This window comes from Vulpes vulpes, chromosome 2 (assembly GCF_048418805.1).
Source record: "Vulpes vulpes isolate BD-2025 chromosome 2, VulVul3, whole genome shotgun sequence".
Classification (NCBI taxonomy): Eukaryota; Metazoa; Chordata; class Mammalia; order Carnivora; family Canidae; genus Vulpes; species Vulpes vulpes.
In genome coordinates, this window is record NC_132781.1 from 156,101,124 (window position 1) to 156,129,043 (window position 27,920).

Below are 27,920 nucleotides of genomic sequence, written 5' to 3' on the forward strand. Positions count from 1 at the left end.
GTGGAGTCAGTGCCCTCCTCTTGCTCACCTTCTGTCATGGTCTGGAAGTACATCTTGCCGCTGTAGCGCCCGTAGCCCGCCACGGTGCGTGCCCGCACCTGGAAGACATAGATGGCGCCGGCTTTGAGGCCCTGCACAGTGACCGTGTTGGTGGGGCTTTTTATGGCTGTGGCGTTGTACTCACTGAGCTCCTGCCAAGGAACAGAGAAGACCGTTAGCAAGATTGTTGCCCACAGAGGGCCCAGAGCCCACTCCTGCCACTTGGGGTGGGTTAGGCCACTGGATAACCATCTGTGGCTCCCAATTCTTCACTCCCTCCCTGTAAGAGAATTACACACCCATACTTTTTGCATGTGACTTCCCAGTACTTCCCACAAAAGAAGACAGAGTATATTTCTCTGCCTGGTGGGATGCCGAATTTGTCCACGTGTCTTGCTTTGGTCCTTGGAACACTCTAGAGGACATGATGCAAGTGGAGGCTTTAATGTGCGTGTTGAGTTGGGTGGCCTCTTGTGCTCCTGCCTCTGGCCATCATGGGGCTGAACCTGGGGAACAGCTGGTTCCAGAATGAGAAATGCATAGGGAAGACCTTGACCTAACTCCTAGGCTGAAATAGGGCCACTTCAGTTGACCCACAGACTAGCCAATGAGCAAGAAAAATAGGCACTTGGAAGCCACTGTATTCTGGAGACTGTTTATTTTGCAGCAGCATCCTCAGTGATAGCTGACTAACGCACAGATGCTGAGTGGCCATTGTGTGCAGATCCTGACGTCTGGGCTGTGAGTTCTTGGAGACAGCCAAGAAGAAGGCCTACCTTACCCACTCCTGCATCCTCGTCCCTGCTCCATGCCTTGATAGGTTGTGTGGAAGGGCCCCCCGTTCAGCCATAGCACACTTGAGAGAGGCAAGAATTAAGGCCCAGATGGGGAAAATGATGCTCAAGTTCATGTATTAGCTGGTGGCTTCCTTGGGACTCAAAACCAGGCACCTACAGGGACCTACCTCTAATGCCCAAGGGTTGAGTACCCAGGAACTAATGTTCCCTGCAGAGAGCTGCAGAATGCCACTTATGACCGGAGTACTGCCCAGGGTGACCCAAGGAGTACGGGACAAGATGGGAACGGAGATGTGGTTGAGCTGGATGCAGGTGCCTGCCAGTCTAGATGAAGCCTGTTCAGGCATCTGTCAGCTACCCCACAAACCTTCTCCAAACACCCCCTGTGCACTAGGCCCTGGGGACTCCAAGGGACGAAGGCACGGGCGCTGGATTCAGAGAGCTCAGTTCAGAAAAACAAACAGTGTGGAGACCTCAACCCCTCAGAGAGGCTGATGAAAGCTAAGAACGTTTGTGCAGAAACAGGCACACCTGATGGTACATGCCAGTCACGTGCACGCGCGGTCCACAGAGCCTTTGAAAACTCTCTTGAGACAATTAAATTCAGTGCTTGCAATGTCATTACGGGCGTCATAGCATAGAGGTTAACATCACAAACTGGAGCCAGACTTTCTGGGTTCAAGTCCGGACTCTCCTACTTATTACCTCTGTGACCTTGGGCAGGTTTCCTTTCCTTTTCCTTTTCCTTCTTCTTCTTCTTCTTCTTTTTTTTTTTTTTTAAAGATTTTATTTATTTATTCATGGGAGACACACAGAGAGAGGCAGAGATGCAGGCAGAGGGAGAAGCAGGCTCCCTGCCGGGAGCCCGATTGGGACTCAATCCTGGAACCCGGGATCATGAACTGAGCCGAAGGCAGACGCTCAACCACTGAGTCACCCAGGTGCCCCCTTGGACTCTTTGCCTCCTTTTCATCATCTGTAAAATGGGGATCATAGTCGCTACCACCTCAAGGGGTTGTTGGGAGGGGAAAATGAACTAATATGAAAAAAGCGCTGATGCCAGTAGGATGCGTACAGTGTGCTGGGGGCACGTGACCTTGCCTGGGTAGGAAGGGGCCATCCAGTGAAGTCAAGCAAAGCTCTCTGCAGAGTCGCGTGATGCAATGGGGTTTTGAAGAACAAACCGAAGTCACCCGGGTCAAAAAGGGCATGCTTGGTAAGGAGCACCAGGTGCAAAGGCAAGGAGGTGAGAAAGAACATGGGATATGGAGGCTGACCCGTGAGGGCCTCCTCCCCCCGACCCCTCACATCTCCCAGGGGGCAGCAGCACAAAGAGTCTCGTTTCCTGAGCAAGCCAGCTCATCTGCCCCCTCCTCCAGGTAGCCTGCTTGACTTCTTAGCCAGAAGTGCCTCCCCTCCTCTGAGCCCTGGAGCACATGCTGTGGATGCCCTAGGAGGGTTTCTTCCATGTTCCCTCATCCTGGGCACAGGATGATCGCACAGCCTTGACTGTAAACTCCTGAAGGAAGCGGCTGGGTTTTGTTCCCTTGTACCAAGCACAGGGGTGTGCACACGGAGACCTGCCCTGATTCCCACAGGGTAAAGGCTGTACTCCTTAGCTTGGCATTCCAGACCCTTCCTGACTTGTCCTTTGCCAGTCTTTCCTGTCACATCCCCAGGTCCTCCAAATGCTACCCCTTCCTTTCTTGGTAGGGCTGCCAGACTTCGCAAATAAAAATACAGGATGCTCAGTTAAATCTGAATTTCAGATAAACAACGAATAATTTTTTTTTGTATAAGTTTTCCCCATGCAATATTTAAACCATAATTATACTAAAAATTATTTTAAAAAATTTAAATGTAACTGGTGTCCTATATTTTATTTGGCAACCCTACCTTCCCCGGACACTCTGAGGCTTTACAAGTGCTGCTTCCCCTATCTGAAATACCCTTTCCCCATCTGCCTGGCAGTTCCTTATTCATCAAGACTCAGAACAAGTACCACTTTTGCTGGGGAGACTTCTCAGATGTCCCAGGAAGAGTTGCAGGTTCATTGTCTCCTCTCCCATCTGTTGTTCTGATATGCATGTGTGTTCTCCAAGGACTGTGGGTTTCCCGAGGGCAGAGACCTTGTCTCATTCACCTCGGGGACCCCCAGGATCAGCACACTGTAGGTGCTCACTAACTACTGCCACTAACAAATGAAGGAACGTTGTAGACAAATTAAAAAATAATAATAATAATAACACGGGACGCCTGGGTGGCTCAGCAGTTTAGCGCTTGCCTTCCTTCCAGGGCGTGATCCTGGAGTCCCAGGGATCAAGTCCCACGTCGGGCTCCCCTCATGGAGCCTACTTCTCCCTCTGCCTAGGTCTCTGCTCCTCTCTCTCTGTCTCTCATGAATAAATAAATAAAATCTTAAAAAATAATAATAATGAAATAAATCCACGAACGTGGGTTGCAGTGCCAAGATTGTCCACTAGGTGCCCCCAGGCAACATGGAATCTGCTCTGGTTGATTCCACTTACAGAGGGTGGAAGTTTTCAGTTCCTGATTATAGGATGGAGATGGGGGTAACCGCCAGGGGCATAGGTGCCTCAGGAGAATGAGGAATCGCTTCTCTAAAACAGGGAACAGGACAGAGCAGGGGATTGGAAGCAGTTGGATGGCTCAGTGGTTGAGTGTCTGCCTTTGGCTCAGGTCGTGATCCTGGGGTCCTGGGATCGAGTCCCGCATTGGGCTCCCCGTGGGGAGCCTGCTTCTCCCTCTGCCTGTGTCTCTGTGTCTCTCATGAATAAATACAATAAAATCTTTTTTTTTTTTTAAAGGAAGTCATGCCAATGCCCATTCTTCCCCTAACCTGCACTGGGACCTTGGGAAACACCCTTCTCTCTCCTGGGCCCCTGTTTTCTACTCCAGAAAAGGAACACTTAAATGTCAGCCTCTCACAGTTGTCGTGATCAGGTAATGTCTGGCACAAAGGGGCTGCTCTAGAGTCATCAGTTCCCCTCCTTTTTCTCCCGTGGCTGGAGTACTTTTATCTGAATAAGGACTAAGCATCGACAGGTCAGGGAAAGAAGTTTAGTGTGAAATCCACTAGTCCTGGGGCGCCTGGGTGACTTGGTCAGTTAAGCGTCGGGCTCTTGATTTTGGCTCAGGTGGTGATCTCAGGGTCGTGAGGTCAAGCCCCACATCAGATTCTGCTGGAGATTCTCTCTCCCTCTGCCCCTCCCATCTCCCCCACTTCATGTGCCCTCTCTAAATAAATAAATAAATGTAAAAGTAAATAAAATCTTTAAAAAAAAAAAAGAGGAAAAAATCCACTAGTCCTTAGTTTGGATCCTTTTCCCGGAGACCAACGGGCCAGTGAGGCACTGGGTGCATTTCTTAAGCCCTATGCGCCTCGATCTTCTCATCTGTAAAGTGGGATAACACCACCATATGCCACATAGAGTGAGTGTGGAGATTCCATAGGAAAAAAATAGGTATAGCTTGTAGCATAGTCTCCAGGACACATAAGGACATAATAAATACTGGTTATCGCTGTCATTGTTATCAACACCGTGACAGGGTAGCCTTCTCCGACATTCATGAAGTGGATGAGTGAGTATAAAAGGGAATGAGGGAGAGAACGACCCTCTCCATGTCTGCACTGGACAACCGTCCACACTGCTCCACGTGCCCAGGACAACAACCTACGCAGCCCGGACTCTTGCAGCTCATCTCCCACGCCCCCAGCCCTCCTTCCCCTCCACTCTGCCAAGTAGAAATTCCTGTTGCATAAACACAAATCGATGAGGCCTACAGGGGCCCATCTGCCATAGGTGGCCCCACGAATAAATCTTCTCCTGGAGCGCTGGGGGAGCCAAAGGGAGCACGAACCTGCGTGCTTTGGGGCAGCTGCCAAAGGAGGCCACCTCCCCCAGGACGCTGGAGCCGATGGAAAGAGCCAGCGTGGGTCTGGCCAACACCATTCGTCAGCGGCATCCAGAAGCCTTCCAGCAAAGTGGTTTTTAGCTCCGGGCTCCGGGCAGGCTGGGAAATCCCCAGTGGAGCTGGGGAAAGGCCAAGCGGAGAGCTCGCTCCAAAAAGAGCCCTTTCTAAAGAAGGAAAGGAGGAGTGGGAAAGATAGTGGGGGCAGGGCCCACTCGGGACCGCAGGGCTGGCTGCCCAACTTCCCCACCTGGGAGGATGTGCAGCTTTCATTAAAGAAATCCGTGGCAGGCCCCGGGAGGGTTCCGAGGTGTCAGGGAAGAGCCCGTGTCAGAAATCCAGCTCGCGTTCTGGCCGTCCCTCCCCGATGGGTCGGCCAGGCTGACCTGGAAGCCTGAGAGGTCGGGGACCGAGACTGCCCTGACCCCTGCGCTGGCGTCTCCTCCGACCCTTGCCATCAACTCCTTTTTCTTTCTCCCCTTAGGTCTGCCGTCCTCCTGATTCAGTCATCTGTGTCCCTTTTATCTCTGCACATCCTCCTTTCTGTTCTTGGCCCTACCTTTCCACCCCTGGCAGGCACCGCACCTGTGTCTCCATATCACCAACCCACACTGGCCCCAGGAAAAGGCACCACCATCCACTGGGAGTTGTCCTTCATGCTTCCCTGGTCCCCTGAGTTTCAAAATACTGTCTGAGTCTGTCGGCTTCTCACCATCTCTGCTGCCAGCCCCTACTCCATGCCACCGTCGCTTCTCACTTGGGGTCCTGTGAGAGCCCTCTGAAGGGTCTGTGCCCCCAGGTCCCTCTTATAGTCTATTCTCCACACAGCAAGCTTCGGGGATCTTTAACATAATCCAAGTCAGATCACATCATTCCAGAACCTTCCAATGATTTCCCGTAGTACTTTAAATTGAATCCAGACTCCAAAGGCGTAGAAGGCCCACCACATCCCAGCCCTGCCTCCTTCTCTAACTCTTTCTCTACTAGTCTCGCTCTTGTTCATATTGCTCCTCCACACTTGCCTTCTCCTGCCCCAGGACCTTTGCATGTGCCGTTCCTGCTGTCTGGGATGACTGCTCTCATCATTTGTCTGGTGAACTCCTAGCATCTTTTAAGGCTCAGCTCAAATGTCACTGGAGTGAAGACTTCCCTTCACTTATAGGCAGATCATGGGTCTCTCCTCGGTGCCCCTAAGGATCTTTGCTGGCCCTTCTGTGACCAGGTCACAACTTGTCTCATGCTAATTTGTGTCTGGATCTGTCTTTTGCCCTGGCCTGTGAAGGCCGTGAGGCCTGGGGATGTCTGGCTAATCTCAGCACTCCCAGTGCCTATCCCAGGGCCCAGCCCGGAGTTGGTGACAGTGGATATTGAATGAAGCAGTGTCCATCTTCCACAGGCAGATGCCAAGCTGCCCCCCATGGCACCCCAGGCCCTGGGAGGAGGGGCAGAGAGAGTAGGGCAATGTCTCATCACAGCCCTACCTCAGGCCTATCCCTCTCTTGCCATTTGCACCTAAGATCCTTCTTCAGAGCCTCCCTTGATCCACCTGTTAACAGTCATCCCAGAAGCATCCCTGAGAGAAAGCCAGTAGCCGCAGAGCCAGGTGAAGAGCGAGAGCACAGGCCCAGATCCTTGCTCTGCCACTTAGCAGCTGGGTGCTCTTGGACAAGCCACACAACCTCTCTGTGCCTCACTTCCCCCTCCCATCCAACCGGGTGAAAGGCACCGCCGTGAGTCGGAATGAGATGATGGAGGCAGTGCCCTTGGCACACGGTGTGCGCTCATGAAACATGCACAGGTGGCGGCCGCGCCTGCTGCAGGGGCTGCTGGTCCTGCCACCTCGCCGGGGGCCCGGGGATGCCGGGCAGCAGCTGAAAGTAGGGCAGAGCTGCCTCCGGGTTCACACCTCCATCAGCCTCCCTGGCTCCTCCCAGCTTGGTAGGAAATGGGTCGTAGGCAGGACCCGCGCCGGGATTCCTCATTTCCGCTCTAGTCTTCGAGGACAAACATGTTCAGTTTCATTTAATCATAAAGCTGCTTAATTAGTTTTTTTTTTTTTTTTTTTGTCTTTTTTGAATTCTGAGTCACTAAGCTGTCCCCGCTAGAGGGGGTGGAGATGCTGGCTCCTGCAGGGCCTGGGGCCTCCTGGGGCTGGGAACAGCTGGTCTGGCTCAGGCTACAGGACGCCTAGGCTCCTTTAAGGCCCTCGAGGGCCCAGGAGGGGTGGAGCTGCTTCCCTCACGCCATCCTCGGCTCAAGCCATCCAACAGCACCTCTTGAGCACCTCTTGAGCACCAACTGTGTGCCAGGCTGGGGAAAGAGCAGAGGTAAGGCAAGGTCTCCACCCTGGAGGGACAGGCCACAGGAAGGGATCAATTCCTTTATTCATTCAACCAGTATTGTCAAGTGTCTCTTTGGTGCCGGGCCCAGGGTGCTGGGGAGAAGATGGTGGATGGCCCTGGCCTCTGAGACAGCACTGCCTACAGCAAGGGATGAGCAAGGAAACAAGCAATCATAAGCCCACTGGGTGAGGCTGGATAGGAGTTGACGGCCCCCCGAGACTCACCAGAGTTGGGCTGAGCTGGCAGTTCAGAGAGTGGAAGGGAGGGGCTGGGCTCAGAAGGCAGGGCTCCAGCAGGGGTGGCTGGAACTACTTCCATCTCTCCTCCTCCCAGCCGTGAGGGAGAGCTTTTCTATCCATTTCCAGTTCTCAACCCTCAACCAAAGCACTTCTTATAGTCATTCACACCTTAGTCTGAATGAGATTCCCCATGACACATTTCCCAGGGGCCATTACAGCCTCTTTGGCTGTTTGGTGCCTTGAGACACAGGTAAGAAAAGTCTTCAGTCAAAAAGAGGGAGTTTCCTGGGCCTCTGATGTCCAGCTCCTCTATCCACCCCCTAGTTCCTACCCCAGGCAGGTCCCATGTTCAGATGTGCTGGCCTCACCTGGCCTCACATCCTGTAGCTCTTGCCCACCATGCAGCAGGCAGGGCGGAAGGGAGGATGGGAAAGCATACTCTGCTAGGACCGGGAGTGATGCTGGGCACCGTCCCTGCCTTTTCTCCTTGACCCGCGCAGCCCCCAGTCAGGAGAGGCAATCTCCTTTGGACTTGACACAGGAGGAAACTGAGGCTCCGAGAGGTAAGATGCCTGTCCAAGGTCACATGGCCGGGTACGGATGGAGCTGGGATCCGAACCTACAGTCTCTCACTCCTAGCCCAGTGCTTCTCTACGACTTCAGTGGCTTCCAAGCCCGGGTGCCTGGGTCCTCCAGGGCCCCAAGGGAGTGACAAGGGTCTGATCTAAAAGCTCAAAGAGAAACCACTCTCTCTGCAAACAAACGGCGCCCAGGCAAATGAAAACAAGTGTTTTAGCTGGAATCAGAGCGACACCGGGAAGGAAGGAGCTCTCCGCTCACCCTGTACAGAAGCCCTCTTGAGCGACTTTACCTCTCTGCTTCAGAATGGGTGAAGCTTTTTGGGAAACCAGTTCTTTCAGAACATCGGGCCCACTGAAGTCATGAGGAAGGGTGTTGGGGAGGAAAGGACTGTGACTGTCACCTTTTCCTGAGATTGCTGGCCTGATGCCCCAGACCCAGAGAGGTCAAGGCACCTGCTTGAGGTCTCACAGCCAGGGAGGACCGGAGTCAGAACTGAGCCTGGCAGCCTGACTCTGAGGCCAGTGCTCTCTCTCTGCTGCACCAGGGGGTTAGGTCTCAAGGGATGATGGAACCCCAGGCCCCAGGGAGGTGCAGGTGGGGAGGGTGCCCAGGAGCAGGGGTACCTTCTCATAGTACTGCAGCTCGTAGTCCAGGATGACACCGTTGGGCTGGTCGGGCTGGGACCATGACAGGGTGATGCTGTCCACTGTGCGGCTCACCTGGTGCATGATGGACACGGCCGACGGAGCTGGAAGAGAGGTCAGAGGTCAGGGGTCAGGGCAGCCTCTGGCCTCAACTTTAGAGGTACCCAGACGGACAGAGTGTAGGATCAGAGAGGAGAAGGCATCTGGCTGAGGCCACACAGCCTGCCCAAGGGGCTGCCGGAGGGGGGCAGAGGGTCTTGTGCAGGACCATGGGCTCTGCTTTCATGAAGCACCTTCAGATTTTATTTTACTTTATATTATTATTATTTTTAAAAGATTTTATTTATTTATGAGAGACACAGAGAGAGAGGCAGAGACACAGGCAGAGGGAGAGGCAGGCTCCATGGAGGGAGCCCGATGTGGGACTCGATCCCGGGTCTCCAGGATCATGCTCTGGGCTGAAGGCAGGTGCCAAACCGCTGAGCCACCTGGGCTGCCTGCACCTTCAGATTTTAGAAACAGACAACTCTGGCCATCCCTGGGGAGCTCAAGTCACACCAGGGGAGAGACAGATGCACTGGACCCTTCTCCAGACGCCCGGCCCCAAGCAGCTAGATGAAAGTGGTCCATTCTCTCTCAGAGCTCACAGCCTCCCAGACTAAGGAACCTCCAGACCCAAGACATGATGCTAGATGGGGCTCTGGGAGAGGGGCGCGATGGGGCTCTGGGAGAGGGGCGCGGGGAGGCGGGGAGATTGGCTTGTCACTTCAGCAAATATGCATCCAGTGCCTACTGTGCGCCACGGGTATAGCACTGAATAAACACGACCACCAGAAATAAATTCCTAAAAATAAACCCATAGCTCCCTGTGGAAAAACAGCTTGGCAGTTCCTTAAAGAGTTAAACATAGAGTTACCACATGACACAGCACTCGCACTCCTGATTTCATAACCCAAAGAACTGAAACCAGGTACCCAAGCAAATACTCGTACACAAACGTTTCCAGCAGCACTCTTCACCAGGCCCAAAAGGCGGGAACCACCAAGGTGCCCATCAACGGATGAATGGATACACCCATTATGGTATACACGTTCCATCCCATATTATTCAGCCATAAAAGTAAATCAAGGGCTCACACAGGCTACAGCGTAGATGAATTTGAAAAACATGCAAAGTGAAAGACAGACACAGAGGTCATACATTTTATGAGTCCATTTATATGAAATATTCAGAATAGGTAAATCCACAGACAGCAAGCAGTTGGTGGTTGCCAGGGCTGAGGGCAGGGAGGGAGAATGTTCTGGGTCTAGACAGGGGTGTGGTCGCACCGCACTGTGAATGCACTAAATGCCACTGAATTGTTGTTACACATTAAAATGGTTAATCGTATCTGAATTCCACCTCAATAAAATCCCACCCTCCATCCCTCCCCCTTCTGCTGCTAGTGCCCTCACAGAGGGTAAATGAAGGAGACAGGAAGTCAGGGGCAGCTTGTTCAGTGCTAGGAGGACTCAGAAATAATTTAGTCCCGTCCCTTCATCTTACGGATGTGGAAGCTGAGGTCTGGGGAGGGGCTGGGAGCTGCCCTTTCCTGGATTCCTTATTTCATAATTCACCCGGGCCTGTGTTTCTCGCCTCCTCCTCAAATAGAACAAACCTGTGCAAAGCACCTACTATGTGTCACCCACAGCCCTGGGCCCTCCGCATCTGTTTCCTGAGCTGACCGTTGGTGAGGGGGCAGTACTGGCTCCGCCGACGGGTGAAGACGCCGAAGCTCAGAGTGACCAGGGGCTTCCTGACATCACACAGCCCCCACGTCCCCCGTAGGGGAGCTGGGATTTGAACTTGGGTCTGCCGTGGCAGTGCTCGCCCTGTGAGCGGGATGGGGCGGGGTGGACTCCTGATGTGGTCCCTCCCTACTGTGTGACTGGAGTACGCCTCCTTGCCTCTCTGGGCCTGAGGTTTTCCCGTTCTCAGGAGGGGCTGAGGACTCCCCAGGGGGAAGGGAGCACCTCTTATGGTCTCTCTTGGCTCCTGGGCAAGTCTGTGACAAGCAGATGCCCCATCTCAGCCCACACTGGGGTGTCTGGAGCCTGAGACTGACCCTCTTCCTCCTCATCCAAATCTTGCTTCTCAGGTGCTCTGCATGAATGTGAGTGTGGAGCAGGGGCCAGTAGGAGCTCATCGGGGCTGGAAGCTTGGCAATGGCTCACCTGTTCCCTGCTGTTCCCATTGTGTTGCTTCGAAGACCCAGGCTCTGCGCTCTGGCCTGCTGCTCACTGACCGAGTGACCTTAGGCAAGCTGTCCCCCACCCCTGGACCTGCTTCCTCCTCTGTACCACAGGCAGGCTGGAAGGTCCCTGAGGTCTTCAGCTCGAATGCCCCCTGCTTGTCCTTTCCGGGCAGCCCCTCGCCTGGAGTTGGATTGGCCCAGAGGCCAGCATGAGCCTGAGCAGGTCCATGGGAACTGACCCGAGATACCCGAGACAGGCTGGCCGCGCTTGCAAGAAGGACTTAGACCGTGGTCCCAGCATCCCTGACAACCTCTGCTTCTTCTGCACCCGAGGGGGTGCTGCTTGGCTCTCGGCTTGGCTCCCGGCCCTGCTTCTTGGGAAGATCAGGTCCCCGTGCCCTGCAGGTTCCTCCTCAGTCCAACAGGGGGACTCTGTCTTCCTTATTGCCTCCCAGAGAGTCAAGAGACCCCAACGTGAGCGAAGGGGCCCCGCTAACCATCGTTTATTGGGCACCTACTACATGCTGGGCACCGTGCTAGGCCCTGGTCATGGGTTAACCCATTGAATCCCCACCACAGCCTCGAAAGCAGACCTCCTCCGGCCCATCTTGCAGATGGGGAAGCTGAGTATCAAGCAGTATCTTCCCTGAAGCTATACAGAGAGTAAGTGGCAGCACAAAGCAACACACTCTCACCAGACGCCTAGATGGGAAGTGATGTTTCTCAGGCTTCAGGAAGTCACTTGAAGGACTTTTAGGGCAGTGCATACATTTATAATGGTAGCAATGATAAAGCCATGAACCTAACACCTACTGAGCCCTTAACTTTGTGCGCAGCACTGTTCTAGGCTCTTTACGCCTGTTAACATAGGTGTAACAGAGGATTCTCACAACTGCTCCATGAGCTGGCGGCTATTCACATCCCCAGCTCATCATGGGGAAACTGAGGCTTGCAGCTGTTCTGTAATTGTGTCTGCTCAAGCGTCACACAGCAAGGCAGTGCTGAGCTGGACTTGAACCTGGCAGCTTGGGCTCTTTACTAGCACAGTGCTGGCGACTGTGCCGTCAGCTCGGCTCCAGAAGGACGCTCACCGGAGATGAACTAGGTTGACTGCTAGAGTCCAGTGGAGGGACAGTCTGAGTGCTCGGTGACTCAGTTTCCTCATCCGTAAAATGAGCCTGAGGGTAACGTGCCCCTGAGGGCTGTTGGGAGGAGCAGACGTGTGAAATCATGTCCAGTGCTCAGTGCAGCACCTGGCATATGGTCAGTGCTGGGGGCATTCACTGGTGTCACTGGGCATTTGCCACTGTGCCCTGAGCGGCTGACCCATATCACCTTTCGGTCCTCTCAACAACAATATGGGATGGGGGTTAATATCCGCAATTTGCAGAGGAAGAGATTGAGGCTCAGAGAAGCATGGTGACTTTCCCAAGGTCACACAGCTAGTGAGGCGCTTGAGCTGGGGCTGGAGCCGAGTTATCCTGCCCCACTATGCTCCCCTGCTGCCCCTCAGAGCAGTCCCTGCCACAGTCCCCTCATTCTCTGACCCCTTCTCCAGCCCAGGCCCATCTCTTCCTCTGCCTTTGTGCAGAGCTGAGCCCTCTGTTCTGCACTGCTGAGGCCCTGGCTCCTCTGTGAGGCCCGGCTGTCCACCCTTCTCTCCCGCCTGCTGTAGGCCGCTTCCCCTGACAGTGCGCGCTATCATCGCGGGTCTGGCGTATCTGTGGAGCATCGGACACACGCTGCGCCCATAAGCATGGGGAGCGGTATTGCCACCAAGCCACAACCATGTGAACCCAGTCACCTGGTGCTTTCTGCAGAGAACTGAACCCTCAGGGGAGAAGATTTCAACCAGCCCCAGAAAGGCAGTCCTGCTTAGTGGTCAGCGGCCAGAGGGTGGAATCAGACTTGATGCAAACCTGCCCCCACGCCCCAGTGCTGTGGCTTTCAGCAAGTTCTCTCAACCTCTCTGAGCCTCTGTTCCTCACCTGTCAAATGCAGACCCTTCCTGGCCAGGATGTCATGAGCATGAACGGAGAAATGCGTGCAGATGTTTGACCATGGGGCAGCCCGGGTGGCTCAGCGGTTTAGCGCCACCTTCAGCCCAGGGTGTGATCCTGGAGACCCGGGATCGAGTCCCACGTTGGGCTCCCTGCGTGGAGCCTGCTTCTCCCTCTGCCTGGGTCTCTGCCTCTCTCTCTCTCTCTCTCTGTCTCTCATGAATAAATAAATAAAATCTTAAAAAAAAAAAAAGAAGTTTGACCATGGTGCCAGGTACCATCAGGAGGGAGATCTTACTAAAAACATTTAAGGGGTGCCTGGCTGGCTCAGTTGGTGGAGCATGCGAGTCTTGATCCTGAGGTTGTGTGTTTGAGTCCCACATCAGGTGTAGAATTTACTTAAAAAAAAAAAAAAAAGGCAAAACCAAAACAAAGCAACATTTCAAGAGGCAGGGCGCGGACACCTGGATTGCTCAGTCGTTTGAGCATCTGAATCTTAGTTTCAGCTCAGGTCATGATCTCAGGGTTGTGGCATTGGGCCCCGCATCCAGCTCCATGCTGGAGTCTGCTTGAGACTCTCTCCCTCTGCCCTTCCTCCCACTCTTGCATTCTCTCTAGAATAAATAAATAATTTTTTTTAAAGGACATTTCAAGAGAGTAGAATGGTGTCAGGGGCTGTGGGCTGGGGGAAAGGAAGAGATGTTGGTCTAAGGATACAAACTCCTAGCTACAAGAGGAATAGGTTCTAGGAGCTAATGTACAGCATGGTGACTATAAGAAACAATGCCATATCCTATAATTGTAAGTTATTTAAGAGACTAGATCTTAAATATTATAACCACACGACATAGAGTCGTAATATATGAGCGGATGGAGGTGTGAACTAACCTTACTGTGGTGATCATTTTGCAATGTATACTTTTATTAAGACACCACCTCATATACCTTAAACTTTCATGTTATAAGTCAATAATACCTCAAAGCTGAAAAATATTTTAAATTTTTATTTACTTATGATAGAGAGAGAGAGAGAGAGAGAGAGAGGCAGAGACACAGGCAGAGGGAGAAGCAGGCTCCATGCACCGAGAGCCCGATGCGGGATTCGATCCCGGGTCTCCAGGATCGCGCCCTGGGCCAAAGGCAGGCACCAAACCGCTGTGCCACCCAGGGATCCCTGAAAAATATTTTAATTCACAGAGTTGCTATAAGGCCAGCATGATGCTGGGTTCTGGGGCTCAAGAGAGGAAACTCTCAGGTCCCTATCTTCCAGGGGCTTGGGGTTAATGGGAGAAAGCATATTTGCTTCACACAACAAGTCTCTGCTCCAGGCTGGAGCTCCTGAGTCAGGACTCAGCCACGGCGATCCAGGCCTAAGAAGGGCCGACGCCTTTCCCTTTACTTCACTCCTTGTGATTTCACCTCCCAACAGTGAAGAAAAGTGGTAGAAAGCGCCCCTAAAGATTACTGCCCTTTTCAAACTTGAAGAGGCATAAGGAGATAAATCAGGAGATTTTATTAAAACTCATGGTGCTGGGCACGACCCCCCCCCCCCCGCCCCCTTCCTAAGATTCTGATTCAACAGATCTGGGGTAGGGCCTGAGGATCTGCAGTTTTGTTTGTTTGTTTGTTTGTTTTGAAGATTTTATCTATCTATTCATGAGAGACACACAGAGAGAGGCAGAGACACAGGCAGAGGGAGAAGCGGGTTCCCCAAGGGACTCGATCCCAGGACCCTGGGGTCATGCCCTGAGCCGAAGGCAGATGCTCAACCACTGAGCCACCCAGGCACCCGAGGATTGGCAGTTCTAACAGGCTCCCAGGTCATGTTGATGTTGCTGGTTTGTGGACCACACTTTGAGGAGGAGTGGATTCGGGACCAGCGAAGGAAGGTGACTTGTCCCAGGTCACACAGCAGGTAGGGGTGGGCCTAAGAGCCTAGACCAGCTGGATCTTAGTCGAATGTATTTTCCACCCATCACACTGCATGTCGCAGCCTGGCTTCTGCAGACACCGCCCCTCTCATCTTCTGGAGCCTTGAAGCAGGGGTACAAGCGGTGGGAGGGGAGGTGCAGGGCTGAGGCCGCCCAGGAGTGGCAACTTGCTCCTCAAATAAAAAGCTTGTCATCTTGACAGCGCCTGTATGCCGCACGATGCCCAGCGGGAAAACAAAAGGAAGGTGAACACCTAACACTTACTCGTTCACTCTGTGCCAGGTGCTTTTCCAGATGCTTTACGTAGTGAACTCCTTTGACACTCATCTGAACCCTATGAGGCTGGTATTATTATTATTATTTTTTTTTTGAGGCTGGTATTATTATCATACCCATTTTATAGACAAGGAAATGGAGGCACTCAGGTATGAAGTAACTCGCCCAGAGCCACACAGTTAGCAGGCAGTGGAGCTGGGATTTGAACCCTGGGCCCATTCAAGTCCAACGCATCCTTCCCTTGGCTGCGGCCAATGCAGGCTGAGCAGGGAGGTCTGGAAACCCGTGGACATCACAGGGCCTCTGAGGACACCCTGGGCCGGCTCCCATCCTATTGCTGCAAAGCGAACTCCACCCGGCTCCCACTGACTCACCTCACCCACCGCCGCCCGGCCCGCCTCGGCTCGGGGAGCTCAGCTGTTGGTGGGGGCAGGTCCCCCACAGCCGTGGGGGTCTGGGCTTGCTGGGCTTAGCTGGCAGGCTTGGGTTACAGGCAGCTAACCCGGGCCTGATCCCATAAGCCCCGTAACCCTGGGCGTGGCAAGGAGGCGGCATTTGCTGGGAAGCTGATCAAGGCGGCCCGTGGGGGCCGAGAGGGCTGGCCTTTCTCCTGGAATCCGGGGGATTAATGGGAGAAAGGGGAACAGCTGGATGCTCTCCCATCCTGCCGTCCACCGCCCACCGCCCACCCTGGGGTATCAGGTTTCCCTGTAAGTTGGTCTTCAGGGAATTCTGGTATTTTCAATTACCAGGCGGGCAGGCCGGCAGGGGGCTGGGGTCAGTGGTGCCCCGTGACCCCTGCAAGGAGATGGAGCCCCGGGGAGCAAGCACAAAAGAAGCCTGTGGCCGAGAGGGGAAGGGGGAGGCCGGCCAGGCAGGGCCCGCTTGGCTGGAGCAGGTGGTCAGGGGCCCTGCTGCCTCCGCCCGCCCTGGGGGGAGTGTCCAGTCCTATCGTTCACTGAGACTTGGGGAAGCAGCCTTGGCCTGTGCCTCTGTTTCCGCCTCAGGGCATGAAGGGGTTGAGTGGGGACGTGTCTTAGGGCCTTCGGGGACAGGCAGGAAGACAGGAGGCCCGGGCACCCTGGCTGCTTCCAGAGGGCGTGGGTTTGGGCCTGGCTCAGCTTCATCTCCGCAGCCCTGAGCTCCGAGGCAGGAAGGAGACCCTGAGTGTGCTCGGCCTTTGCCCTTTCATGGGGCAGAAGACCCCAGGAGCTTGGAGGAGTAGGGAGGGACAGGTCGCTGGGCTTCAGCGGTGTGGGACCCCCACGCCAAGGCCCAGTCTCAGCTCCCGCTGCCTCTGTGACCTCTTCACTGCTGTCGATGGCCCGCTGTGACTTCCCAATGCCCCCCGAATGCCGCCCAGATGCTCCACATGGCCTCTGGGCCCACCTGCCTGGCACCCACCACCTCCAAGCACCTGCCACCTCCACTCCCAAGTGCCGTCCACACCGGCCAGTCACACCAAGGTCATCATTCCTTTCTTAGCGCCTTGGCCTCGCGCGTGTGGTGTTTCTGCCTTGGACACCTCATCCCCCAGATCTCCCTGGCCTCCTCGGGAGCCCTCCCTGACCACCCACCCTGTCCTGCCATCCCACAGCAGCTTTCTTTACTGGCACCATCCGAGGGCAGGGACCTCGTCTGTCTTGTTCTATCCATTATCTCCGGTGCCCAGGACAGCGTGTGGCTCAGAGTCAGCACGTATCCACATTATTAGAGGAAGGAAGGAGAGGAAGGGCAGGCCCTCACCTTTTCTAGCACCTTCAGGAACCTGTCTGAGTCGCTGACCTTATGCAGTGTGCTTGTATGATGGGCACTAACCATTCACTCTCCCTCACACCCGGGGCCGCTAGGGGATGGGACCTGCTGCTGTGGCTGGAGCCTCCCGCCGACCAACAGGCCTAGAGCCCCACAAGAGTCCGTGACAACTGTGCCCGCATTCTCCAGGACCTGTAGCGGGAGCACTTTCCCCATGACAAGACTCCTGGAATTTCTGGTTGATAATGGGGGTCCCTGTTTTGACTGTAGCGATACAGTAAACTTCCAGAAAAATGGACCTTGTTTCTTTCTGATTGGAGCAGACATTGGTGCTGCGGGCAGAAGAAAAGGAGAAGTTGAGAACTGGTGTCAAGGTGGCACTTTGCTATGAAAAAAAAGGAGTTCCGTGGCCAAGAAACGTAGAGAAACACAGAGTTCTCTAGAACCCTGCTTGGAAGACTCACAGTGCACACTCCTTTGTCCAAGGCTCTGAGAAGTCCTGCAGGGGAGAGACCCAGTTAACCTGGCAGTTAAGGTCTCATTTGGCTTCAGAACCCCCTTTTCGCATAATAGTTATTAATGTTGTTTGGAAGTAGCAATTTGTGGGACATATTTTGGGGGGAAAAAAACCTCCCAAAACAACAAAAATTGTGTCTAGGAGATACTATACACTTTTTCCTTGAACCCACGAAAAGATTGTGTCTAGGGCGGCTGTTCATCCGCTCCTTTGATTTAGCTCAGATTTAACAGCACCTTCTAGGTGCTACACAATCATATGGAGTGGGGTTAATCACGTCTGTTTCACAGATGAGGAAAGCAAGAGTCAGGTCAAGTCTCCTGCCTTAGGTACCTCGGCTCACAGGTGAGATCGGGACCCAGGCCTGCCTGACTCTACGGCCCGGGTTGGTTTATCCGCCCCCCCCCCCCCCCCCCCGCCCCCGATTACATGACCTGAGCCCTGTGCATGGTCGGAGCAGGTTAAGGCCAGGCCCTGGGCTTGGTACTATGGAAACACCCAATGGTCCACCTGCCAGACAAGGATGCCGAACACCTTTGATCTTACCTGTGGCTGCTGAATGGGACCCAGTTCTAACCCAGGATCTGGACCAGGAAGGTGGCAAGATCTGGATCAGGTAGCCCAGGCTGCATATCTCACCCCTCAGTGCCTCAGTTTCTCCTTTCTAGGTTACATGAAAACCTGCATATAAATTGCTTAGCACAGTACCAGGCCCAGAGTCAGGGGTCGGGGACATCTGCCATAGGTAGCTGTCCAGGCTGCTCAGAATCTTTTGAATCTTTTTAAGAGAAATTATTTTTTATTTTTTATTTTTTTTTTATTTTTTATTTTTTTATTTTTTTTGAGAAATTATTTTTTAATTTACTTCATGTAAACTCTCCACCCAACGTGGACTCGAACTCACAACCTCCGGATCAAGAGTCGCACGCCCTCCGACTGAGCCAGCTGGGCATCCCTGGGGTGCTCAGACCCGTAAGCAGCACCGTGAGTAGCTAAGGGCTACTACTTTGCTCAGCAAAGGCCCTTGAACGGTGGTGGTGATGGTGGTGGTGGAAGGGAAAAGACGTAGCACTCAGGGTTCAGATCCCAGCTCTCATGCCCTGGCGACCGTGTGACCTCAGGCGAGTTACTTTGTCTCTGGGCCCCATTTTCTCACATGTAAAATGGGATGTTGCAGACACGACTTACTGCCTGCCCAAGTATCCATTCTTTCTTTCTCAAATTAACAAAATCTTGGTTCTTAGCTAGGCACATTATGCCCAAATAAAATACTACATTTTCCCAAACTCTCCGGTAGCTACAAGTGGCCATGCGACAGCACGATTGCCAATGAGATATAAAGCCAATGTAATATCTGGGACTTCTAGGAAGTCTCTCTTAAAGGGAAGGGCCTTTTCACTCTCCTTCTTCCATCCTGCTGCCTGGGACATGGATGTCATGGCTGCAGCTCTCATAGCCACGTTGGCCCATAGGACCAGAAGCTGTGTGCCGGGGAGCCTGGATACCTGATGATTCCACAGAGTTGCCCAAACTCCTATCTTCTGACATCCTTTACCTATTGGAAAAATAAGCTTTCGTTTTGTCTAAGCCACTATGGTAGACTGGTTGTATTATTAATCACCTCCTTGTATCTACATTCTTTGCCCTAGAACTTGTGTAATCCCGCCCCCACCCCACTTTCGGGTTAGCCATGTGACTTGCTTTGGCCAATGGGATTTTAGCAAACATGGCATCAGCAGAGGCATGAACAAGCCCTTGCACATATCCGTTGCTGTCTTGCTTCCCTGTGGTTGCCACAGAACATGCCCAGGCTGACCTGCTGGGGAAGAGATACGCAGAACAGAGCTGTCGCCCTACTGGTCCCAGCCCAGGACCATCCTGACAATCTGACATCTGTCAACTCCAAACATGCAATAGAGCCCCGAAAATATCCAAAGATCTGCTGAGTGCAAACACATGCATGTGTAACCCCCCCTCAACCCCCCCCAGGATCTACCCGGCCAATCTGGGGACTCGTGGGCTAGATCAATGCTTCTTACTTTTATGCTGTTGGTATTGTGGTCGATTGTCAAACAGCATTACTGTGGCAGCAGCTATCTGCTATTTTTCTTCTTGTTATATGCAGCCAAACTCAATCCTAACTGACACTCCAGGCCGGCAGTGCCTCCCCTGCAGAAAGCTTGGAGTGATCAAAGAGGCCGATACATGCAGAGGGCTTGGGCTGGGGAGGGAAGTGCCCTCTCCCTCTCCCTCTGCCTTCCTTTCTCCAGGTCTGGGCCTCACCAGAGGCTCTCTTGGCCCATCTCCTTCTGATCCTCTTGGCCCCCAGGGAGAGAAGTAGGTGAGTACATGCTCATGCCAGTTCTAGAGACTGAGCCACTGTATGCCTGCCCCCCAGGAGGGCGGGAGGATCAGAGGAGAACACGCCGGCAGAAGGGGCTTTGGAAAGTTGAAAGTCTTTGCATGAGAAAGTCATATGGAGCGGTGTCATGGACGGAGGCCGTGATACCTAGCCAGGGTGTTGGATACTGGCTGGGCCACGACCTGCTGCGTCATCTTGGACGGGATGCTCAGGAACCTCTCCGGGCCTCCTTTTACCTCTCTATAAGAAAAGAGGTTTGCATCCAGGGCCCCTGAGAATGCTGATGTGCTTTAATTTGGCTTACATCACCTTCTGCAATAGGCAGGATAATGGCCCCCAAAGATGTCCACATCCTAATCCCAGAATCTGTGAATATGTGACCTTACACGGCCAAAGGGGCTTTGCAGATGCGATTAAAGTTATGGTCCTTGAGATGGGGAGATTATCCTGGATTATCCAGGTAGACCCAATGTAATCTAGTGAGTCCTTAAAGGAGGAGAAGCTTTTCCAGCCAAAGAGTCAGAGAACCAGAGAGCTGGAGCATGAGGAGGTCTTGACGCCCCATTGCAGCTTCTGAGATGCAGGAGCCACATGCAAGGACTGGAAAGAGGGCTCCACAGGCGAAGGGCAGCTGCCAGCTGCCAAGGACAGGGGTACCTCACTCCTACCATCCCATGGCACTAGTTCTGCCGACACCTGAACGAGCTAGGAAACGGATCATTCCTTGGAGCCGTCAAAAGGAACGCAGCCCTGCCAACAGCTTGATTTGGGCCTGTTGAGATCCAGACTAGTCCTCTGCCCTATAGGGCTGAGAGACAGGAGCTGTGGCTCCTTCTAAGTTGCTAAGTTTGTGCCATTTTGTTATAGCAGCAATAGGAAACTAAGACACATTCTGATCTCGTTTGAAGCCTCGCTGCCATAGCTTATCCACTTACTATGTGCTGGGTGTCCTGTCTACATGATAGCTAATCCGGCCACCATCCGGCAAAGCTGGAGTGAGAGATCAATGCCCATCCTCGAGGCGAGGACCCTGAAGCTGGGAGGAGTGAAGCCTCCCATGCAGCCTGGTGCTGGATGAGGGCTGAGCCTTTGTGCCCACATGACCCACTAGGACATGACAACAGGGGAACTTCCTAACATGTCAATCTCCTGTTCAGGACGGGTGATGCCAAAGACTGCCTCTGCCAGCCGGGCCATGGTGCACATGGGCCCAGGCACACAGCCCGCCTCACCTCTGCGGAAGGCTTGAGTCCGGCCAGCGCTGGGCCCCAAGCACGCAGTGATAGAACTATTCACGCTCTGCCACTGCCTGCCTGCTGATTGCAGACAAGTCGCTTGACCCTCAAAACCTTACTTTCCTTACCTGTGAGACAGGATAACAACAGGACCCACCTCATTCCGTGTTGTGAAGACTCATCATCAAGGACTCGGGATGGTGTCTGGCACACAGTAAACACTTGATAAATGGGAGCCATTATTATGATTAGGGGCAACGTAGGACGATCCCCGCTTTCTGAATGCCTGGATGTACCGGGCGGCCTGGGAGGCACCTTGAAACATGAGCTCAAAGCCTCCCAGCGGTCCCGCGAGGAGGGGTGGTGACGCTCACGAGGAGATGCATTCAGACGTGGGGTTAGTGACTTGCCTAAGGCTATGTGCCAGTGAGCAGCCAGGCTTGATTCCAAGCCAGGTTCGTTTGCCAGATTCCCAAACCCAGACCCTTCCCACCCCCTTCTGGAACTGGGCAGAGGTGCGGCTGCCTGGAGCTTGCTCCGGGTGAGATCGTGTCCGGCGCGGCCCTGGAGGGTGGCCAAGAGGACTGGACGCAGCGCTGAGGATGAGCCCCACGTTACTGAAATGCCGCACACGCCCCAGGTCTGCACAGCTGTCTCTGCCTCGAGGTCTCGAACGCAGCTTCAACACCACCTCCCCGGAGAAGCTCTCTCCTGACGCCCGCCCCGAGGCTTGCCCTCCTCCCTCCCGTCCCCTATGCTGTCCTGTTTGTGTCGAGGACCACAGACTCTGGACAGCAGATCGAATCCTGGGTCTGCTCCTTGCCAGCTGAGTGAGCCTGGGCGTGTGCTTGAGCTCTTCCCACGCCTGTTTCCTCCTTCCTCAAGAGGGGATCTGTGGCCCGGCCTGGCCTCCCTTCTCCAGGGGGCCCTGGCAGGACGCATGAATACGGAGTGGAAAGGCGTTCTGGAATGGTGGAGTGTGGTTCGAAGGTGGCATGACGGCTTTATGAAGTCAGAAGACAGCTCTGGCCCCGATGAATGCCAAGGGAGTGTGAGCAAGGCCCAGTCACTTGCACAAAAGGAACATTTTTTCCTTTTAAGGCAACGAGCTAGATATTTATATATTGAATTTTAGGGTCTGATTAAAACCGACCACTGAATGCATTTGTCTGGAAATCAAGTCCCCAGCCTTGCTTTCCAGCCTATCATACTTCTCTACACCCCACCTCACTCCATGCTTCTCTGAGCCCTTCTGCAAATGTTCACCGAGCATTTGCTGTGGTGTGCCCCGCGCCAGGTGCCAGGAAAACCGCGGTAAGGAAAAGCAGACCTATTGTGTCCCACCACATGCTCATGGCGGGGCAGACAGACAGGGATGACATGATCGAAGACGTAAGGCTAAAACCTCAACCAGGGAGGCCTGCGAGGGCCATGGTGCTGAGGGGGTGTGACCAAGTCAGGAAGGTCAATAACGATGAGCAAAGGTCTGCAAGAAGGGTGAGGAGAAAAGCAACCCAGGCCGAGGGAACATGTGTGGAGACACCTCGTGCTCAGGAGGAACAGAAAGAACTCTCCCTCCAGCCTGCCTCCTGCACTTCCTTCCCCTGGGACACCTTCCTCCCCGCAGGATTCCATCTGTGCTTCTTATGAGCTTCTCCATTCTCCAAAGCCAAGCTCAAGTGCCTCTTCTTCCAGGAAGTCTTCCATGATCTTCCCTTCTCCCGTTCCCCAGGAGGAAATGATCTCTCCTACTGTGATCTCTCTCCCCTCCCCTACACCTCCTTGGGCCCTCAATCTTGCCACCTTGTATGTAGATGACTGTCTGTGTCCATGTTGCTTCTTCCCAACCGGGGCATAAATCCTCAAGGGGAGGAACTCCAGTGTAGACTTGGCAATCCCATAGTTTTGGGTTTATTTAAATCCTAGTTGAGGCCACTTAGTCGTGGGGCTTTGCATAACTGGCTCCACCTCTCTGGGCCTGTGTTTCTTTATCTGGCAAAGGGGGATAATGTGGTGAGGGTGTGGGGTGGCTGCATGGTTTCCAGCGGTGCCCTGACCACCTGGGGAAGAGTCGGCTTGTCAAGGGGCTTGAAACAAAGAAGGGAGGGAGAAAGGGTATTCGTGATCCAGAAAGCCTTGGGGCTTTGAGGGTATACAGGGGCTTAGGCCTGAGTTTCCCAAATTTGCCTGGTGAGAAGAAACACTCGAGCCACTTGTTGAACAGGCAGATTCCCAGGGCCTGCTCCTGGAATCCTGATTCCACAGGTCAGGGGTGGGGGCCCGGGAACCTGTGTTTTGGAAAACCTCTCATATAGTTCTGATGCACAATTTGGTGGAAAAATCGAGGCTCTGAGGCAGGCAGTGACTTTCATGAGTGTGATGGGTTGCATTGGTTTTCTCAGTTTTGCCTCCTGGAACAGGATTATGAACCCACACCCTTTGCCAAGTAGCTCTGCGGGGCTCATTTGCTGTGGGTGACTACGCCACAAGCAGAGGCATGTGTTTGTGTGGCATGGCTTGGCTCGGCCGCTTGTGCTCCCAGCATTCACCATGACATTAACAAGCCTGGGTGGCTGCTGGTCTAAGGGGAATGGGAGACATATGGAACAGACTGAATCCAACCCACATTCTGGAGTCCTGCCCAGCCCAGAGAGCCCTGCTGATGATTAGCTAAACCCTAGCTGCCCCACAGATTAGTGAGTGAGAAAATAAATAGTTACGGTTGTAAACTTACTAAGTTCTGGGGTGGTTTTGTTATGCAGCATTATCGTAGCAATAGCTGACTGATACACGGAGGTCACACAGCAAATGAATGCAACGTTGGGATTCAGACTTGGTCTGAATGCAAGCTTCTCACTGCTTCTGTCTTATGATCCTGAGGGCTCTCCCTGCATCTTCCTCTTTGGAAGCCCCTCACTTCCTCCAGACAGGAAGAATCCAGCTCAAGCAGCCTGACTCTACCCCTTGCTGCTTATAAGCTGAGGCTTCTTGAGTAGGCAGTTCCACCCTCAGGGCTCTCAAATGGGTGCAGAGGAGGTTCCTACAGCCGGGGAAAGAACTCCCATCGCTCCACCCCATGGAGCCTGGGCGGGGCAGAGGGAGGAGTAGGGAGCCCAGGCTTCCCCACCCCAGGGCCTCGTCAAGTTGGAGGCCTTGTAATCTGTTAGGTGTCTCTGCCAACCGCTGTTGGCTTTTGAGAGTTCTCTCAGATTGCTTGCCTTGATTCAACTCCATCCAGACCCCAATCTGAGTGGGGCTGAAATGCACCCATGACCCTGTAAGAACTGCAGACACATGCTCACAAATATGCCCTCTCAACCGCAGCAATACCACAAACATTCACAAACAAAACCACACTCTTTCTCATGCACGAACACACAGATAGGCAGGGCCACATTCAGACATACATACTCGTGCTCAAACACACCCTGTTCCGAGCCCCTCAGATGCAGACACACCCATGCTCATGAATGCATGTATAAATAAGAAGCCACATGGCCACAGAACATGCGATCACAATCATAAACACATGGTCACCCAAGCACATACAGTGAGTGACACACCCACACCACACATCCTCACAAATACACTTGCTCACACGCACCATCAGACCCTTAGTCAAACTCAAGTTTCCTTGGCCATACCCTGGATTGTGCCCAAGCACAAGAATCTTTTAGACCTAGTAGATTCCTTCCCTTTCCTGCTCTGTGACTTGACTTCTCTGAGCATCATCGGTAAAATGGGGACATGGATGCCTTCTACTCCAGGTGGCCCGGGGCATGCAGTGAGGTCATATATAGACAGTACCCCTCAAATGGGTGGAGCTGGCTGACCCTTCTCCTTCCATGTCCTCGTTCATGCTCTTCCTCATTCTCAAAAGAGATCTCTTTGTATCGCTCCTTTAAACGTCTTACTAGTCCTTTAAACTGCAGGTCAAATCCTGCGTCCTACAGGAAGCCTTCCCAGACTTCTATCTCTGGATCCCCTGAGAAGTTATTGTGTGGACCCCGCTGGACATCCGAAAGATAAGGTGGGTAGCCCATTCACCTTCTCTCCTGGAGCCTGGCCTCCCTTGGCTCTTCCTTGGACAGGGCCCAGACCCCGCTTGCAGCAGAGCTTGGCAAGAGTTGTTGAGTGAATAACTGAGGGGCACACTCAGAATTTTCAATCCACAGGTACCATGAGGTCCTTGAAATCTCACATGGCCCTTGGTTGGGGAGATGAGACTGGGAAGTGTCTCTTGGACCTGGCCATATGGAAGTCACCGGTGACCCAGGGCACAGTGGTCTTGGTGGAGAGATGGGGCCAGAACCTCAGTGGAGCGGATTGAAGAGGGAATGGCGGTAGTAGTGAGACTGCACTGTTTGGCAACATTTTTGCCATGAAGGAAGCAAGGCAGGAGATGGAGGGTGACATGGGGGTCCCAGAAAGGATTATGAAAGGTGAGCTGAGGGAGAAAAGTTTGCTGGAGCTGGACTGGAGTGGGCTGAAGGTGCCTGTGGAAACTGCTAGATATCTACTGGCTGTCTCTCCACCGCCCGCTGTGAGAGGTTTTGGTTAGGCTGGGAGGGATCACATCTCCCAGCCTCCTTTGTGGCTTGGCAAGGCCACATGACCAGGTTTTTTTCCAGGGGAGTGTGCACAGAAGTGACGAGCGCCAGTCCAGCTTCCCTGGGTTCTCTCTCTCCCACCCTCCCTGCAGATGGACATCCCTGTGCCTCAGCTCCCACCACGCACATAGGCAGGGAGCACGGGGCGGGGTGGGGGGGCGTTGACACAAACTAAGAACCTGGACCTCCGCATCTCTAAGTGGATCCGCTCTACCCACGAATCTGGATTGCTCACCCCTGGACTCTTCCATGAGACAGGCCCGAAGTTCTGTGTTCTTTTAACCACCGAACACTGAGCCTTTTTGTTCCAGCAGCTTCACGCTTACCTTCAACAACACACGTTCACCACACGACAGCAATTGTTTTGAACACCACGGCACCGGAGAGGGAGCGCTTACGCCCCCGGGTGAGTTCAGGCTTGGGAAGGCGGGAGCCAGTCCACGGGTGTGTGTGTGTGTGTGTGTGTGTGTGTGTCTGACCAGGGCTGGCAGGATACCCTGCCTGCCCCCCACCCCTCCTGCCCCGACCTGGGGCATGCATTCGAAGTGCTCACCTGCCTGGTTGGTGGTGATGTTCACGGAGGCGAACTGCGGCGAGAAGGGGCTCTGGTCAGTGACGCCGTTCACGGCCTGGATCTCGAAGGTGTACTGGGTGTGAGCCAGCAGGTCGCTGATGTAAATGCGCGGCTCAGTCAGGCCCAGCTGGCGGGGCGCGTACTGCACGTTGTCCCCACAGCGGGTGCAGGCGCCCCGGCCCGAGCCGCAGCTCTTGCAGATGATGTTGTAGACCAGGTCCTCGCGGCCCCCTGAATCGCGGGGCGGGGTCCACTCCAGCATGAGGGACGTCTCGTTGACACTGGAGATCACCGCCTGGGGCGCGGAGGGGATGGCTGAGGGTGGGGAGAGGTGTCGGTCAGCGGGGGCTGCGGAGGTTCATTCCCAAGAGACGGCTCTCCGCCCGCTGCCCTGGCGCCAGCCCAGACCCCCAAAGGCTTCCTCCAACTCCTTTCTCCCCTCCATCCACCTGAGAGATGCTTCTAGAATATAACTCTCATCTTGCCGCACATGGGTTTAGCCCTTTCTCCCTGGACTCCAGCCTCCTCGGTGTGTGCTACTAGGGCGAGTCTTTGTGTGTTGGAGATTATAGCCACCCGATTTCCCTTTTCCCTTTCTCCTTCTAATAGAAACCAGTTTTATTCAGGGTGGCAATATGTCTAGCTAGGAGACTAATTTCCCAGCCTCCTGTGCTGAAGGCCTGGCCACTGATATGCTGTAGAAGTTGTTGGCCAGAACTTTTTCTTAAAAGGAGACAGCTGGGGGTGCCTGGGTGGCTCGGTGGTTGAGCGTCTGCCTTTGGCTCAGATTGTGATCCCAGAGTCCTGGAATCGAGTCCCACAGGAGGCTCCCCACAGGGAGCCTGCTTCCTCCTCTGCCTGTGTCTCTGTCTCTGTGTCTCTCGTGAGTATATAAATAAAATCTTAAAAAAAAAAAAAAGAGGAGACAGCTGTAAAATGTCCTTCTGTCCCTTCCCTTCTCCTCTGCCTAGAATGTGTGTGATGGCTGGAGCTTCAGCAGCAATGCTGGACTGTGAAGTGACCCGAAGGCCAGGAACTGCACGCTGAGAATGGCAGAGCAGAGTGAGCCAGCCAGGTCCCAGAGAACTTCCTGGGTTTGCCTATCTTTGGGGTTCTGCTGTGTGAGAGAGTCTGTCAGTCCTGTGGTGTAAGCCCCTGGGGTCAGCTCTCTGTTGCTGGCAGCTGGATTCCGTTCCTGCCTGATACAGGGGTTGTAAGATGGCCCTCCCAGCCACTGCTTTCTTAGAGAACCTTGGCCTGAGATTCAGGCGGCCGCTGCCAGGTTAGAACACTGGGCAGCCTTGCTGTCACAGACACCACCTGTGTTGGTTCTGTTTCTGCCAAGCCTCCCATTCACCGTCCCTTTGTGAATCAAGACCTTCGCTTTATCCTCCATGTGACTAGCGGGAGGAGGTAAGGAGCCAGATGCCAGCTCCACGGTAGCTGCCTGCTGGCAGCACAACTACCCCAGGATGGTTCTTTTCCAACCAGTTTTTCATTTCCCCTCCCACCAGGTAATTGGCTGCTCCCCACTCAGGAAGGGCTGGCTGGAGCCAGGCCGCTGCCCAACCCTTGCTCTGAGCTTTCTGCAGGGGGCCTGGGGACCCGGTGAGGCATTGCTCTGCAGGGGCCCTGAGCGTACTTGTACAGGGCATGTCCAGGGGGTCCAGGTCTGCTCTGTAGTAGCCGTTGCGGCAGACACAGTTGGTCGCCCCTTCTGAGGTGGTCCGGCTGTTGATGGGGCAGTGCGTACAGGCCTCGTCCCCTTGGTTGGCCTTGAAGGTTCCAGACGGGCACCCTGGTACAGGAGACAAAGAGAGTCGCTGGGGAAACCGGATGAGGTTACAGAGG

General features: G+C 53.8%; 1 protein-coding gene across 4 annotated transcripts in view; it reads right to left on the reverse strand.

Annotated features, from left to right (window-relative positions):
* The window catches only part of EPHB2 (EPH receptor B2), a 184,864-nt gene that overhangs the window by 17,402 nt on the left and 139,542 nt on the right, over positions 1 to 27,920 (reverse strand). For 2 of the 4 annotated variants that reach the window (XM_072750825.1, XM_072750826.1), the window contains exons 4-7: positions 27,712 to 27,867; positions 26,049 to 26,384; positions 8,556 to 8,680; positions 29 to 191 (exon numbers count right to left, since the gene is read on the reverse strand). In XM_072750825.1, coding sequence (XP_072606926.1) covers positions 29 to 191; positions 8,556 to 8,680; positions 26,049 to 26,384; positions 27,712 to 27,867 — 780 coding nt within the window. The remainder of the gene's footprint in view (positions 1 to 28; positions 192 to 8,555; positions 8,681 to 26,048; positions 26,385 to 27,711; positions 27,868 to 27,920) is intronic. The other 2 variants (XM_072750824.1, XM_072750822.1) reach the window with 1 other exon arrangement.